Source organism: Mauremys mutica, chromosome 1, assembly GCF_020497125.1.
Source record: "Mauremys mutica isolate MM-2020 ecotype Southern chromosome 1, ASM2049712v1, whole genome shotgun sequence".
NCBI classification, from domain to species: Eukaryota; Metazoa; Chordata; order Testudines; family Geoemydidae; genus Mauremys; species Mauremys mutica.
In genome coordinates, this window is record NC_059072.1 from 365703994 (window position 1) to 365720156 (window position 16163).

General features: G+C 52.0%; 1 protein-coding gene and 1 long non-coding RNA gene across 3 annotated transcripts; one reads left to right on the plus strand and one right to left on the minus strand.

Moving 5' to 3' along the window:
- Positions 1–419: 419 nt before the first annotated feature.
- On the plus strand, positions 420–3764 carry LOC123374648. 2 transcript variants are annotated; one of them, XR_006581149.1, is made up of 3 exons: positions 420–589; positions 2079–2167; positions 3197–3764. It is a non-coding gene; the product is annotated as an uncharacterized LOC123374648 (long non-coding RNA). The 2 variants fall into 2 exon arrangements; XR_006581150.1 differs by having other exon boundaries at positions 3596–3764.
- Positions 3765–6675: 2911 nt separating this feature from the next.
- Positions 6676–7620, minus strand: LOC123374579 (olfactory receptor 52L1-like). The gene has a single exon (XM_045024667.1). It carries the CDS (start codon positions 7618–7620, stop codon positions 6676–6678), a length of 945 nt encoding a protein of 314 aa, XP_044880602.1.
- Between the last annotated feature and the right edge of the window lie 8543 nt (positions 7621–16163).

Below are 16163 nucleotides of genomic sequence, written 5' to 3' on the forward strand. Positions count from 1 at the left end.
CGGCCCCTCCGGGCCTGGCAGTTCACCGCGCGGCACCTCTGGGCCTGGCAGGTCAGAGCCTGGCACCTCCGGGCCTAGCAGTTCAGCACCCCGGCCCCTCCGGGCCTGGCAGTTCAGCACCCCGGCCCCTCCGGGCCTGGCAGTTCAGCGCCCCGGCCCCTCCGGGCCTGGCAGTTCAGCGCCCGGCCCCTCTGGGCCTGGCAGGTCAGAGCCCGGCCCCTCTGGGCCTGGCAGGTCAGAGCCCGGCACCTCCGGGCCTGGCAGTTCAGCACCCCGGCCCCTCCGGGCCTGGCAGTTCAGCACCCCGGCACCTCTGGGCCTGGCGGTTTGTAGCCCTGGCACCTCTGTGCTCAGGCCACTCGGTTGTGCCACTTTGTTATGCTGTGCCTGGCTTATAGAGCCCTCACGTTCGAATCCCAAGACCACGAGGTGACAGAACCAGAATGAGGCTCATGGCTGCTAGACGGGGCGATGAATGAACCCGATCCATCTCCTCCATGAGACACCCGCGGCCCTCCCGTGCAGAAGGGATGTCACAGTCCCCCCCTGCTCCAGACACGACAGGACCATGTGATGAGACAGCACCCAGGTGGGCCATAAGCTGTGATACCAGCCTACAGCCTGGCCCCTGCAGTGCCCCCATCCCCTCAATTCCAGCTGGCTTTAATCTGTTTGGGTGGGGGGGACACTCCCCCGACACACAGTCCCGTGTCCCGTGGGGAAGGTAGAGGTGGCTTCCCCAGCCTCACTGAATGCCACGGATGTGCATGGTCCTGTGCAGACGCGTAACAAGCCAGGTCCCTGTGCCCAGAGCAGCGGGGGATGTTGTGACGGGGGGGCGGGGGGGGCAGAGGTGGGGGGTGCTAGCAAGAGCGGACATGGGGGTGGGGCTGACTTCTTTGGCTGCTCCTGCTCTTTGGAAACAGCTGGGTCTCCTCTTGGCCCAGCTGCTGCTGCCCCCTGCTGGTGGCTGGTGATGATGAGCTTTTAAGCTCCTTGTCTGACCAGAAAACAGGAATATGCAGCAAAGGGAGGGGTGGGGGGAGGTGTTGCTGAGCTCAGTGTTGCAATGCCTAGCAGATCTAGGAGCCAAAATCACAGGGACAGTGAATGGGATTGAGGCTCCAAGTGCCTAAATCTCATGGGCTCCTCAATCCATTAGGCCTTGCGCTGATGAGCACAGCAGTTCCTAAATACCTTTAACAAAGCTGGGACTTCGGGCCTGCTCCTGCTCTCACACATGCTGGTGTAAATCAGGAGTGACTCCACTTGGCCAGCAGGACTCTGCTCATCAGCGTTAGTGTCCAGTTAAAAGCAGAGGGCCAGACGCTCAGCGGGTGTCACTGGCCACAGGGCCACCGGTGGCCTAGCCCTGAGTGGGCGCTGAGGTCAATGGAGCTCCGCCCGCTGAAGCGCTGGCCCCGGTTGCTGCTGCAGTAAGGATTTGGGCCACCGGACTTCGCAAAGGGGTGACCCTGCACCATGGGGGGCAATGGGAGTTTTGTGTAACCTGGTTCCTTGCTCAACATGTGCTCAGCGAGAAGAGAGGCCAGAAGATGCTGGTGAATGCTCCAGTGCCCCCCGTCGCAGGAGGGCAGCCTCATGGGACGAGAAGGAGCCATTGGCTTCTCTGAGCCCAACCCTTAGCTAACCCCCGTCCCCGGGCCAATCCCACCCCGCCCCGCGCCCCTCACGTTGTTATTCCCACTCGTGCAGAGACCGCACACGGCCACCGTGCAGGTCGATACCCGCTTTGTGCTAGTGCATACCTTTTGCTGTATCAGGTCATGTGACTGGGGAAATTCACGGGTATCATCAGTGTTGGCACCAGTGGCCCTGAGAATAGTGTTTTGCCCTGTTCTGTTCCATTCACCTGCTGTTTGATGTAATTACTGTGTTAAAGACATTGCATGTGTCGGTGTTATTTCTTGGGAGTCTCCAGCTATCTGGCAAGTACCCTGTGGTTAGAATTTTCTTCCCACGCTGCCCCGGTGACCCTGCCAGGAAGGAGCGAGAGGGGTGGAGGCCTCGCCAAATAAACCCAGACGGGGAGAAAGACGTGTTCTTTTTCTTTACAGGAGCTGGAGTTTTACATAATGTTCCTCCATCCAATTTGGCACAAACACAGTCACCAGGTTCCCATCAGGCAATTCTCTGAGTGGCATCGGTAAGAGAAGTGTCCATAAGCTCTTTTTACCTGTTGATCTGATCTGACCACTCTTCTGAGATCCAACCGCTTTGAGGCTCAATTCTTTTCCAAGGTTGCAACTATCCTGAGCTGCCTTTGCATCAGGAGCTGAGATGGGCGATAGGTGATCACCAAGGCCGGCTTTAGCAAGTGCAGGGCCCGATTCGTGGAGCTTGTACTCACTGGGCGGCGCTCCGAGTCTTCGGCGGTACTCTGGGTTGCTGCGCTCCGGCCAGGGGAGCGGGGCCGGGGGCTTGCAGCTCTCCAGCTGGGGGAGCGGGGCCGGGGGGCTGCAGTGCTCCGGCCAGAGCTCCAGCTGGGAGAGCGGAGCTGCGGGGCTTGCTGGCGCTCGGGCTGGTGCTCGGGCTGGTACTCCGGCTGGGGTAGCGGGGCTGCGGGGCTTGCCGCGCTCCGGCCAGGGTTGCAGGGGCCACGGGGCTTGCCGCGCTCTGGCTGGGTGCGGGGCCCTCTTAGGCATGGGGCCCGATTTGGGGGAATCGGGGGAATCGGCCTAAAGCCGGCCCTGCTGATCACTACTAAGAGTGTTGATCTGTAGCTCAGAAGAGCAAGGAATGGATCTTCCTGCTTCAGTATTTCCTTGGCCCTCTGTACAGCTCTCTCTGCCTCTACAGTTGCTTGTGGGTCATGCAGGCTGCTAGTGATGTGTTCAAAATCATATGTTGTTTGGAAAGACTTAACTTCAGCTGCAGTGAATTGTGGTCCATTGTCCACCAATAGTTGTGCTGCAGTACCAACCTGGGTGAATGTGCTCTTTGATTTTTTGAGCACACTGCAACGTTGTATCGTTCAAATATGCGATTTCAATGTATATCTAGAAAAATAATCTACTGCAACTAGATAATGGCGTCCTCTGAATTCGCAGCAATCTGCTGCTAGCCTATTTCAGGGTCTGTCTAGTAGACATGCTGTTATTCAAGGCTTTGGGTTGTTAGTTCTGCTGTGTTCACATGTGTGACAGACTGGGCATTTTCTGTAATACTTTTGTAGGACCACGGTGCATGCTTCAGTTTCCCCTCCAGGCTACATCGTTAACTCGGCGGTGGGAAAAGGTTTACACTCTGCAGCGATACAGGTGTGATGAACACCTGGCTGTCTGAGTCCTAGGCCCCATTTCCATGAGTCTGAGAAGACAAGGTCCACTCCGATTGTCCGGTCATTTGATATCTAACGACCATGGATGCCCCTCCCCTCCGCTTCACAGGAGGCCAATCATGCTTAATCAGATGGAGAACAAAGGACTGAGGAGGGGCCAGGTGCGGGATTATTAAGTGTGAGCTGCTAGGGGCAGCAGACTCTCCTGTATTGGGACAGAAGATGGGTCAGAGGACTCTGGGATGACCAAGATGGACGATGCTGTAACTTTCTGTTCTCTATGCTTCCCCCAAGGACTTTCTACACTGTGTTCCCGACATCGAATAAACCCGACTGCTGTTCACAGTGCTGGCTGAAAGTCACTGCAGATGCTGAAACTGGGGGTGCATTGCTTCCTCTGGGTGGTCAAGTCTCTCAGGTGTCCAACCCAGGAGGACTGGCTGAGGGGAGCTCACAGTGTGAAGTGGGGGGCTGAAGGCTCTGAGGTTCAATCCCAGGAGGTGGTGACTCCAGTGAGAGACTGTGACCCTGAGGGGGCTGCCACACTGAAGGGCTCCTCCCAGGAGCTGTTCCGGAGCTGTTCAAGTGCACCAGACCTGTGGATCCATGACAGCATGAAGCTGCTTTATTGATGTTCTCACTGAGTCATTGACTGATTGGCCCACTCGGCATTTAGTTAATCCACGATGTCCTTCAGGAATGAAGTCTAGACGTTGTCCTCTCAAAGCGTTTGGGATGACAATGTGATTACCTTACCTGGAAATCCGCTGGATTCACTTAACTGCCCATGTACAGCAAAGTGGTCTCCTTCCATAGCCCTAGTGTTCTTTAGATACTTGGGCCATCCTGCCTGAATGTAACAACGGCGCGGCTGAAGTTGTTTACCTTTTGCTAGCAGCTGTGTAGTGTCCTACCTGATATTGGTCTGTAAGCTTCTACAACAGCCATGTACGCCTTTACAACGTCCTCTCGCCCACAGGTGTTTGAGTACGATGCTGGACTCTGGGACATGTCTGCTATTACCAGATTTTTACCAGAAACATATTCAGCAATTGCATTAAATCACATTGGCCTAATCAAAAGACGTTGGCACCTCCGTGGTGCTTGATCCAGGTCTTTCCCATTGATGAGGGTTACAAGAGGCGTAGGGTCTGTAGAAGTTCTCATATGCCCAAATGCTTGCCAGGCACCCCTTTTCAATCTACACGTCATCCTTCTGCTCCTGTGAGTGTACGAGAGCAGAATGCAACTGGTTTTCCACTCAAGTCCATGTAGCTGCAACAATACACCACCAAGTCCACAGCTATTGACCTCAGCACTGACCACTGTGAGATTGGTGAGAGACTAAAAACTAGAGACTAGACTGTGAGAACTTTGAAACTGGATCATTTCTTTTACCCTTTGGAGGCAGTCTCTTAAGTTGGCCCCTCTAGCCAGGATGCATTGGACCTTAATGGGTCATTGAGTGGTTTTGCCACTGTTTAGGTATCGGCCAAGATAGTGTACCATCCCTAGTATGCATCTCCTTGCGGGCACTCTTGTTGGTGCATTCAACTCTACAATTGCTTTTACTTTCTCAGGGCTAAGGTTAATTCCATCTTTGTTTATTATCTGTCCCAAAAAATCAGTTTGGTATAGGCCAAAACCCACTTTTTTTCTTTCGCTTGAATCTAGACTCCCTGATTAAGCTCAGAACTTCCTTAATAGCTTTTTGTCATGTTCTTCCATCGATGACCCACAGACTAAAATATCGTCCATAAAAACAACAACCTCATTGATGTTCTTTAGCAGCTCTGCCACCTTTCTTTGGAAAATGTCAGGAGCGCAGGTAATCCCAAAAACTAATCTTTTAGAGAAAAACCTCCCAAGTGGCATAATTAATGTAGTCAGTTTAGCACTCTCTTCGGCTAAAGAAATTGGCTAGAAACCACTTGCGGCATCTAGCTTAGAGAATACAGTAGCTCCTGCAACATTAGAGATGAAGTCTTCTAGTTTTGGGAGGATACACTTTTCTCTCACTACGGGTTCATTAAGTCTTTTAAGATCCACACAGATGGGTGTTTTCCCATTTTTCTTCACAACAGGTACCATTGGTGTGCACCATGCAGCTGGCTCAGAGATTTTCTTAATTATGCCCTTCTAATTCCAGTCTCTTTAACTCAATCTCTATTTTATGAAGTAACGGGAGAGGAATTCTTTGGGGTGTATATGGTTTGGTGCTGTCTCATAAGACGATTTCTCTAGGATCTCCTTTAAAAATTCCAATATCACAAAGCATTCCACCAAATTCTCCCACCTTTCTCATTAGACCTGTCATGGCAACCACATTGCAACTGAGAAGGTTGTCAGCCTTCATTCGTCTGCTCATGTATACATTAAAATTAAAGCTTTTGTCTTTGTATGTTGTCTCAGTGGAAAACTGTCCAATGAAGTTCATTTAGTTCTGGGGCTATTTAGGACAATATCTGCTGGTTCCAGCTCCAGGAGTGTTGAAGGTGATGACATATTGGGCTGTATCAGTAGGTGGATTGCCAGCAGATCAAGGGAAGTGATTATTCACCTCTATTCAGCAATGGTGAGGCCACCCATGGAGTATTGCGTCCAGTGTAGGTCCCCCCACTACAGAAGGGATGTGGACAAATTGGAAAGAGTCCAGCTGAGGGCAACAAAAATGATCAGGGGTCTGGGGCACATGACTTACGAGGAGAGACTGAGGGAACTGGGCTTATTTAGTTTGCAGAAGAGACGAGTGAGGGGGGATTTGATAGCAGCCTTCAACTACCTGAAGCGGAGTTCGAAAGAGGATGGAGCTCTGCTGTTTTCAGTGGTGGCAGATGACAGAACAAGGAGCAATGGTCTCAAGTTGAAGTGGGGGAGGTCTAGGTTGGATATTAGGAAACACTATTTCACTAGGAGGATGGTGAAGCACTTGAATGGGTTATGTAGGGAGGTGCTGGGTTCTCCATCCTTAGAGGTTTTTAAGGCCTGGCTTGACAAAGCCTTTGCTGGGATGATTTAGTTGGGGTTGGTCCTGCTTTGAGCAGGGGATTGGACTAGATGATCAACTGAGGTCAATTCCAACCCTAATCTTCTATGTTTCTCTGATTCTATGAATGGCACTTGTCAGAGCAGGGACTATCTGTGATCAGGTGTTAGTACAGTTCCGGGCACACTGGTTCACTGTCTTCTATTTTTGTTAGATTGGCTGCTGTGAGCCCAGCATCCCCTATGTCCCTAAGGCTCCATGTGGAGTCGCAGTGCTACTCAGTGCTACTCAGTGATTGTTTTATTATTAATAATCGTGGTACATTTAAAAAATAAAAGCGGTGTATGGCAGCTGGAGAAATGAGCGTGAAGCGACCTCCCTCCGGCACTCAGGGACCCCTCACATGAAAGACTTTGGTCACCCGATAGCGGATCTGCTTGGTTTTCATCCCGTACACAATGGGGTTCAGCATGGGAGGTACCAGGAGGTAGAGGTTGGCCAGCAGGATGTGGATGGGGAGGGGAACACTCTGGCCAAAGCGGTGCGCCAGGAAGGAGAAGAGCCCAGGGACATAGAACACGAGGATGACACAGACGTGGGATGTGCAGGTGCTGAGAGCCTTGAGTCGGGCTTGGGTGGAAGGGAGGACGAAGACGGCCCGGAGGATCATCACGTAGGACAGAGCGATGGACATGCAATCCAGCCCTCCCACCAGCAGGGCCACAACCAGGCCATATGCTGCATTGACCGTGGTGTCTGCACAGGCCAGCTTCACCACGGCCATGTGCTCACAGTAGGAGTGGGGGATGATGTAAGCCTGGCAGAAAGGAAGCTTCATGAGGAGCAAGGGCAAGGGGGCTATCACAACGAGGCCTCTGACTAAGACCAGCAGCGCTATCTTGGCCACCATACTGATTTTCAAGATGGCGGCATGCCGGAGGGGGTTGCAGATGGCCACATAGCGGTCTAACGCCATGGCCACCAGGATGCCTGACTCCACCAGCGAGGAAGCATGGACGAAGAACATCTGGGCGAAGCAGGCGTGGAACTCGATCTCCCTTTCACCCAGCCAGAAGACACTCAGCATTTTGGGCAGGGTGGATGTGGACAGGACCAGGTCGGTGACGGTCAGCATGGCCAGGAAGAAGTACATGGGCTCATGCAGGCTGGGGTCTGTCCTTATAACAAACAGAACAATGCTGTTCCCCAGCAAGGCCACGATATACATGGAGCACAGAGGGATCCCGACCCAGTGCTGCGTGGATTCAAGCCCCGGTATGCCGACCAGGAGGAACGCAGGAGGTCTGAGGCTGCCGTTGCTGACGGGTGACATGATCTGCTGAGGGACACATCCGACTTGAGCAGAACAGCTCCGGAGACCTGCAAGCGATTAATAGAGTGTGTGATGGCGTTGTGCGTGCAAAGAATGGCTAGTCAGCCGGCTGACTGTGAGCCAGGGTAGTTCTATGGCTGCTCTCTGTGATGGTTCTCAGGGCCCAGAGCTATGAGTCACCTCATCACCCCTGGCCTCTTGTGTGAAGGAGTCTTGCCTGTGCCTGTCTGCAGTCAGCTCCCTGGCCCCAGCAGCCTTCAGCCACTCATGCCCTCTCCTCCAGGCTAGCCCGGCCCTGTCTCCGCCTGGCAGTGTAACAGGTACCCGCATCCCTTTCACTCTGTCCCCTGTGAAATCCAGCCCCCAACACTGGCTACTCACAGACATCCCACATCCTCGGCCCCAGCCGGGAGGGGAACCATGGGCCTGTCCTGGCGATTCTCGCTTTGGTTTGTTTTCCCTGTTATTGAAAGCCAGCCCCAAGCGCTCCGCCCCCAAACCGCCCGCAGCCCAGACCCGCAGGCTGAAGTGCCCGAGAGCTGGAGATTTTATGCAAATAGGCTAATCCCCCAATTTGCAGCCATTTTCTCAGCGGCGTGTCTGGCCCTCTCTCTGCTGGTGGGGAGAGGGCAGAGGCTGCGGTGCTGCCCTTGCACAGCCGCTGGGCCCCGTGCGAGCGGTGCGCCTACGGCTGAGCCACTTCTTCCTAGCAGGCCCCAGGGGCACCCCATGAGGTGGGGTCAGTAAATACGTGTCCTGTCCCGCCCACCCTGCCCCTTGGAGAGCCGCGGGCTCCACCCCCGCCAGGACGGCGTGTCACTAGGGCGGTGGGGGGCGTCTCTGAGTCACCCCGCGCCAGCCATTTTCAGAGGCAGGACGAGGACCTGGGCACATCACTGCGTCAGGGACTGTGAGGCATGAAGGGGCTGTTGTGACTGTGATTGTCCTGGGGCTCGTCTCCCGCCAGCCCTGAGAGATGTTCCCGCTCTGGGGAGGTGACCAACATGGAGCTTCCACCATATTCTCCCTGTACACACACACACATACAGCGCACACACACACGTACAGCACACCCACCCACACACACATGTACAGCACAGCCACACACACACACACACACACATGTACAGCACACACAGTCACGTACAGCATACACACACACAAAGAAACATATGCATGTGCATACACAATACACAAACACACACACATACACAGCACACACACAGCCTTTGCACCTGCACACCCAACACCACACAGATACACACACTCATGCACACACACGTACAGCATGTGCACACACACATATGCATGTGCATCCTGTGACATTCCCCTCTGGTGTTGTCTGGACTGGTGATCTAATAGGTCACTCCAATCCTTGACTCTGGGAGCCAGCCTGACCCTGCTCGGCTGTGAGAACCCCCACTCCTGGGCTGCTCACGCACAGCCTCTGGCATATAAACTGCTCTTTGGATAGTATCAGAGGGGAGCCGTGTTAGTCTGGATCTGTAAAAGCAGCAAAGAGTCCTGTGGCACCTTATAGACTAACAGACGTATTGGAGCAGGAGCTTTCGTGGGTGTTGCATCCGATGAAGTGGGGATTCACCCACGAAAGCTCATGCTCCAATATGTCTGTTAGTCTATAAGGTGCCACAGGACTCTTTGCTGCTTTCTTTGGATTGTGCAACTGAATGTCACTAGCCAATGTCTCCGGTCCCAGCCACAACCCTAGGAATCTCCGTCTTGCATTGTTCAGTTATGCCTGCAAGACACTGCAAGATTATATACGTTTGTCAATCTAACAAAGAAACTGATATGTACCAGGCTTGTTATTCCAAGGGGAGTCTCTGACACGGTTCAAACCAAACACACTGCTTCAGGTAGAATAAACAAACACATTTATTAACTACAAAAGATTTTAAGTGATTATAAGTCAAAGCACAACAAGTTGGATTTAATCAAATGAAATAAAAGCAAAACACATTCTATGCTGCTCTTAACACTTTCAGTGTCCTTACAAACTTAGATGCATCTCACCACAGGCCGGCTGGTTGCCCTTCAGCCAGGTTCTCCCCTTTCATCACCACTTCAGTCGCTTGGTGGTGGTGTCTGTAGATGGAGGTGGAAGAGAGAGGAAGAACGTGGCAAACGTCTCTCTCTTTTATCATGTTCTTTCTTCCCCCATTGCTTTGCCACCCCCCGCCCTTCAGAGTCAGGTGAGCATTACCTCATCTCAGTCCCAAATTGAGCAAGGGAAGGGGGTGACTTACTTGAGAATACAAGTTGGTTGACAACACTTGAGAATTTGTTGCTCCTTAGCCAGTGTCCTTTGTTCCTCTGAGGCTGGGCTGGGTTTGTCCCATCCATGCCCTGATGAGGTGTGAACTGCTCCTCTGCTCTTGGCGAGTTTTGCCTGGGCCTGTTTTAAGCCATGAGGACACATTTTCAGCCTCATAACTATATACATGAAATTACAACCTATAATATTACTATAACAACAATGCTCAGTGCATCATGAGCCTTCCGAAGACACCCGACATAACAAACTTTGCATTGGATACCACAAAATCATATTACAAGGATAAATATGTGGGTGCTGGGTGCTCCCCTGAGATATAGGGTGTGACACATATGCTCTCACACACACACCACAGCATACACACCCCACACAATCACACACACACGCACAGCACACACAGCGTGTTCACCTGCACATACAAGACAGCATGCACACACACAGAGACATGCACAGCACACACAGCATGCTCACGCACAGCGTTTTCACCCGCACTCTCAAGAGAGCACATGCACACACACACACATCCACAGCACACACAGCATGTGCACACACAACACACAGAACACACACACACACACCATGCACAAACACACACACAGTACAAGTGCACACACATGCACACATGGATGTTCACCTGCACATCTACCAATGTGACATATGCCATCATGTGCCAGCAATGCCCCTGTGCCATGTACATTGGCCAAATCAGACAGTCTGTACGTAAAAGAATAAATGGACACAAATCAGACGTCAAGAATTATAACCAGTCGGAGAACACTTCAACCTCCCTAGTCACTCGATTACAGGCCTAAAAGTCGCAATATTACAACAAAAAAACTTCAAAAACTGACTCCAATGAGAAACTGCTGAATTGGAATTAAATTGACACCATTAAATTAGGCTGGAATAAAGACTGGGAGTGGATGGGTCATTACACAAAGTAAAAACTATTTTCCCGTGCTTATCTCCCCCCCTACTGTTACTCACACCTTCTTGTCAACTGTTGGAAATGGGCCATCCTGATTATCACTACAAATATTTTTTTTTCTCCTGCTGATAATAGCTCACCTTAACTGATCACTCTGGTTATATTTGGTATGGCAACACCCATTTTTTCATGTTCTCTGTGTATATATATGTTCCTACTGTATTTTCCACTGCATGCAGCCGATGAAGTGGGTTTTAGCCCATGAAAGCTTATGCCCATATAAATTTATTAGTCTCTAAGGTGCCACAAGGATGCCTCATTCTTTTTGCTGATACAGACTCACACGGCCACCACTCTGAAAACAGCACACACTGTATGTGAACACACACACCTATGCACATGCACACACAGACACAGACACACACACACACACACTCTGAGCCCAGGAGGGAGGCTGGTAGCTGTTTGAAGTTGTCAGAGTATTAACTTGCTTATATGGGCTGCATTTTGAAACAAATGTTCTTCCTAAACGCTATAGACACTTCCCTGTGCCGTGCAAGCCAAACCTGTTTCAGTGACTCCTGCTCCCCGGGGACACACAAGCCCCTTTCAGCGGGCTCCGTCCCTCTGCTCAGTAAGACAGCCGTGAATAATGGCTCCAAGTCCCCCCTAGCTCCCCCAGAACAGTCCTCTCAGTCGGACGGCTCTGAACACAGGCCAGGAACGGGCATGTCTGCCAGGCTTGCTACGATGGGGATGGTTATAAATTGTCAGCAAATCCCAGCAGAATCTCCACATGTGCTGGGAGTCTATAGGGACTCCAGTGTTTTCTAAAGCAAAATGTGTCTTTAAAGACTGAAAGGCTGAAAAGAAATTAACACTCTTGTTCCCCTTGGGGGTGTGAAATGCCTCTGCTTAGCTAACTGGCAGCGGGACCTCCCGCCACGCTGTCATCTGCAGGGCTGGGGCTGTCACCTCTGTGTCTGACGGCAGTGACACTGGCCCTGCTGTAATTCTGCAGGCAGTGGCCATCGAGACTTGCACTAGAAACCCTCTGCTGAAAAGTGAATAAGTCAGTGAAAAAACACAATCTCTTCAAATTGTGCACAACCAGACAACTTGCACCCAAGAGTACTAAAGGAGTTGGCTGAGGAACTCTCTGAGCTATTTTTAACAAATCCTGGCGCACTGTGGAAGTTTCAGAGGACTGGAAAAAAGCCAATGTTGTGCCAATGTTTTAGAAAGATACACAAGATGCACAGATAGCTTTAGGCCGGTTAGCCGGACCCCAGTCCAGGAAAGAGCATGTCAAGGGTGATAGGGGATGGAATCTGTAAAGCTTTGTAAGGTAGTATAATCAATGCCGAGCAGCATGGCTTCATGGGAAACAGGGCTTGCCAGACAAACTGGCTGTAGTTTTTTGATGCAATCAGGTTGGCGTTTCCCTCTATCTTAACATGGAGACACTGCCAGGAGCCTGCCCTGGGACAAGAGCTGTGAAGTTGCGTTCCATAATGTTTGATGGAAATATACTTATGAGGGAAAATATGATGTAACTGGAATGTGCTTTATGCAAAAGGTCTCGTGTAAGGCATCATAACAAGGGTTATAATCTACTGACTATATTCCTCCTATTTCTATGCATGTATCATTTCTCTGTCTGGAGTTAGGAGAATAAGATATAAGTTTATATCTTGTATGACTGGTGTAAACATATTAAGTGGAAGCTATTAAGGGTGGGGTCTCACAGGACATGTGAACATGTCACCTGATCCTGGAATCCATCTTAAACCTGGTGCTTTTCCATTTAGAAGGAGGGGTGCGGACCCAGAGAGACAAAGGATTCCCGCCGTATGCCAAAGCTATAAAATGGGATGGAACAGAACAAAGGGGGTATCAGTCATGAGAAATCTCCTGCTTTTCACCTAAGATGCTGCTGGAACTAACAAGGTCTGTACCAGGGAAAGGCTTGGGCCCAGACTAAGAAGGAGACTAGTCTGTGAAAGAAGCTTATTGGAACATCTCTTATTGTGAGATTTACCTGTAAACAGTTTCTTAATGTACTAGACTTAGGCTTGCATGTTTTGTTTTATTTTGCTTGGTAACTTACTTTGTTCTGTCTGTTATTACTTGAAACCACTAAAACCCTACTTTTTATACTTAATAAAACCACTTTCCTTTATTATTGAACCCAGAGTAAGTGATTACTCTGAGTTCAATAATAAGAGTAAGGGGAGCAGACAGCCGTGCATCTCTCTCTCTCTCAGTGGTATAGAGGGCAGACAGTTTATGAGTTTACCCTGTATAAGCTTTATACAGAGTAAAACAGATTTATTTGGGGTTTGGACCCCTTTGGGAACTGGGTGTCTGGGTGCTGGAGACAGGTAACTGCTGAGTTGTTTTCACTTAAAGCCTGCAGCTCTGGGGGCATGGTTCAGACCCTGGGTCTGTGTTGCAGCAGGCTGGTGTGTCTGGCTCAAGAAGGCAGGGTTCTGGAGTCCCAAGCTGGCAGGGAAATGGGCTCAGAAGTAGTCTCAGCACATCAGCATCAGGTGACAGTCCCAAGGGAGTCTCTGTGACTGAACCCATCACAAGCCCCTTCACCTGCTCTCAGTTGGATTTGTCCCATTCATACCTTGACTGCCTCCCGGGGTCTCTGTGACACCCCCCAAGGCACAACCTGGACTATGGGACAGCTGTTTCCCTTGTAACTCTCCATCTCAGAGTCCGTCTCACACTGCTCTTCTAGTGACCAGCAGTCCTGCTCGCTTTGCTCTCACTCAGCCATTAGCATGACACACAGGAAGGCATCAGAAAATCCCCCCAGCCCCAGCCTTGGACCTCAGCAATGTTCCATCGTACACTGCTCAAGGCCGTTCCTTGAACAATGCAAGCTCGTTAATTAGTTCATTACTTCACCAAAGTGTAGCAGAGACGCACCAGCCTTTGTAATCTGAGCAGATCCCCAAGCACTTTAGACAAACTGCCTGGTAAAGACAAAGCCTTAAAATCAGTGTATTAACTACAGAAAAATGGATTTTAAGTGATTCTGTGTGTTAGACCCAGAGGTCAGAGTTGGCTGTCGAATCCCTTTTGCCCCTGGGACCAGGGCCTCGAGTATTTCAAGCCCTAGTCTAGCTTCTCTGGGTGCCCCCAGAGACTCTGAGCAAGGTCCCAGACACCCCCGATCCCTGCGCCTGCCGTTTGCCTGCCAGATCTGCTCCCTGGCATACAGAGGGGGCTGAGCCTTGGGTCTGTCTGTGTCCAGCGTCTCCTCGCCCGCTTTCTGGAGAGCTGCTCCCAGGGACTGCAGGGCTGGGTGGCTTGTACACAGGCTGTGTGTGGATTGTGTGTGTGTGGAGGGGGTCCGTATTCCCTCCCTCCCCACTGCACGCTGCAGCACTGTTGGCCGCAATCCAGCTCTTAGTAAAGAGTTTGTATTGCTTCAGTGCCGGGAGCAGGGGGCTGGGAAAGGAGGACATTGTACAGTTCATTACATGGGCTTTCAGATACTTCGAGCTCAGTTAAACTTGGCTTTTCAGCCCCTTGGGGCGGGTCTGTGGTTTGTACATGCCTAGCACGGGGGGGCAGGGCCCTGCCTGGAGCTCCTAGGCCCTACAATAGTAAATATTCATTCCCCAATGCGCTCCCATTGCTCTGTGGTGCCCAGGAACACAGAGCAGCCAGGAAGCAGGCTGTGGTGTTCATCCTGTCCCAGAGCATCCCCATGAGGCCTTGTCCTCCATCCCCTGCAATCTGGAACTTGGCTCTCCAGCCGGATCTTTCTGGAGCCCCGCCCAGGACATCCTTTTCCTTTATGTCCTTCCCATGGATTAAAACCTAGATAACGGACCAGAAGTCTCCTGCCGCACCTGGGGTCTTACTTCAGCACCACTATCTTCACCCAGTGACATCCAAAGGAGTGATCCCACCAGCTCACAAGTGGGCTAAAGCTCTTAGCATCTCCTCTGCTTCCCCTTTGTCCTCTGCCAGACCATCAGCACGTGCCATGGCCCTTGAGTCCTGCCCACGCCCTGCAGCTGGTTCTTCTCCTCTCCCCCATGTGTGGGTCCTTCTTCCGCCCCTCCACCCAGGAGAGGGGTTCCACCTGCTCTGAACACATCTGACATGGACCCACCCAGCTCCTCCCCGGCCGGGGTGGTTACTGACCTCAGCCTGACACCTCCTCTGGGGCAGCCAGACACTCAGGCTCCCATTGACCCCTCATTGGCTGAAGACAGGGGGTGATTTCTACGCCCATCACACGGGCTTTACCGCTGCTCGGGGTCTCCAGGGCAGCTGGCGCATGATGGAGAGTCTGGCCCTTGATTGGTTCCCGCTGGAAAGGGCTGGTGCCATGTCACTGAGAGTCAGCTGCAGGTGGAGCAGCGGCCGATGGGCTGCATTGGCAGGGCGGCAGTGGGACATGAGGACCCTGCCCGCTCCATCACCCGCTGGGGCTGATTGTTTCTTGACACCTGTGTGAGTTGCACTGGAGAGAGGCGCAGCGATCTGGGCTGATGTTTCACACGCAATGCCCAAAGGCTGGCCCGGCCAGCCATCCGATTGCCAGTGGGGACCTACAGAGCCCAACACCGACCCCATGCTGATTCCAGACCTGGGACGGTCTCTGCAGAGCACCACTGAGAATGTCATCCCCTGCCTGGACACCATTGCCCCATCCCAGTCTGTCTCCACTGGATTCCCACCTCCAACCATGTCAGAACCAGTCCCTTTGTCTGCCCCTCTGGGCGTGGCTACCCCACACCTGGGAGCGAGCCTTGTGCCAGCGTGGTCGTTGCGGCTCGGATGGTGGCTCGGGCCATCAAACTCACTCAGCCCTCTAGGCTTGACAGTCTGCGCTCCCACCCGAGCCTCGGTGTGCACACGGCTATTTGGGATGCACTGGTTCGAGCCCCGTGAGCGTGACTATGCCTGCCTGGGCTGGGAGGCGAGTTCCTAGCTGCTGCATGGACAGCTCCGCGTTCAGACCCTACAGAAACTCACACCTGTCTCATCCTCAGCCGTTCCCAGCCCTCGGGCCTTACTGCCCACTGGGCCCCCTCGCCTGCTCTCACTGTCCATGCCTCCCTCTGCAGATGAGGTCAAGTATCAGGGGGCAGCCGGGTTAGTCTGTATCCACAAAAACAACAAGGAGTCCGGTGGCACCTTAAAGACTAGCAGATTTATTTGGGCATAAGTTTTCGTGGGTAAAACCTACTTCTTCAGATGCATGGAGTGAAAGTTACAGATGCAGGCATTATATACCAACACATGAAGAGAAGGGAGTTACCTCACATGTGGAGAACCAGTGTTGAC

What these genes read in the sequence shown, in the direction of transcription:
- LOC123374579 (XM_045024667.1), bottom strand. Translation starts at nt 7,620, where the DNA reads ATGTCACCCGTCAGCAACGGCAGCCTCAGACCTCCTGCGTTCCTCCTG.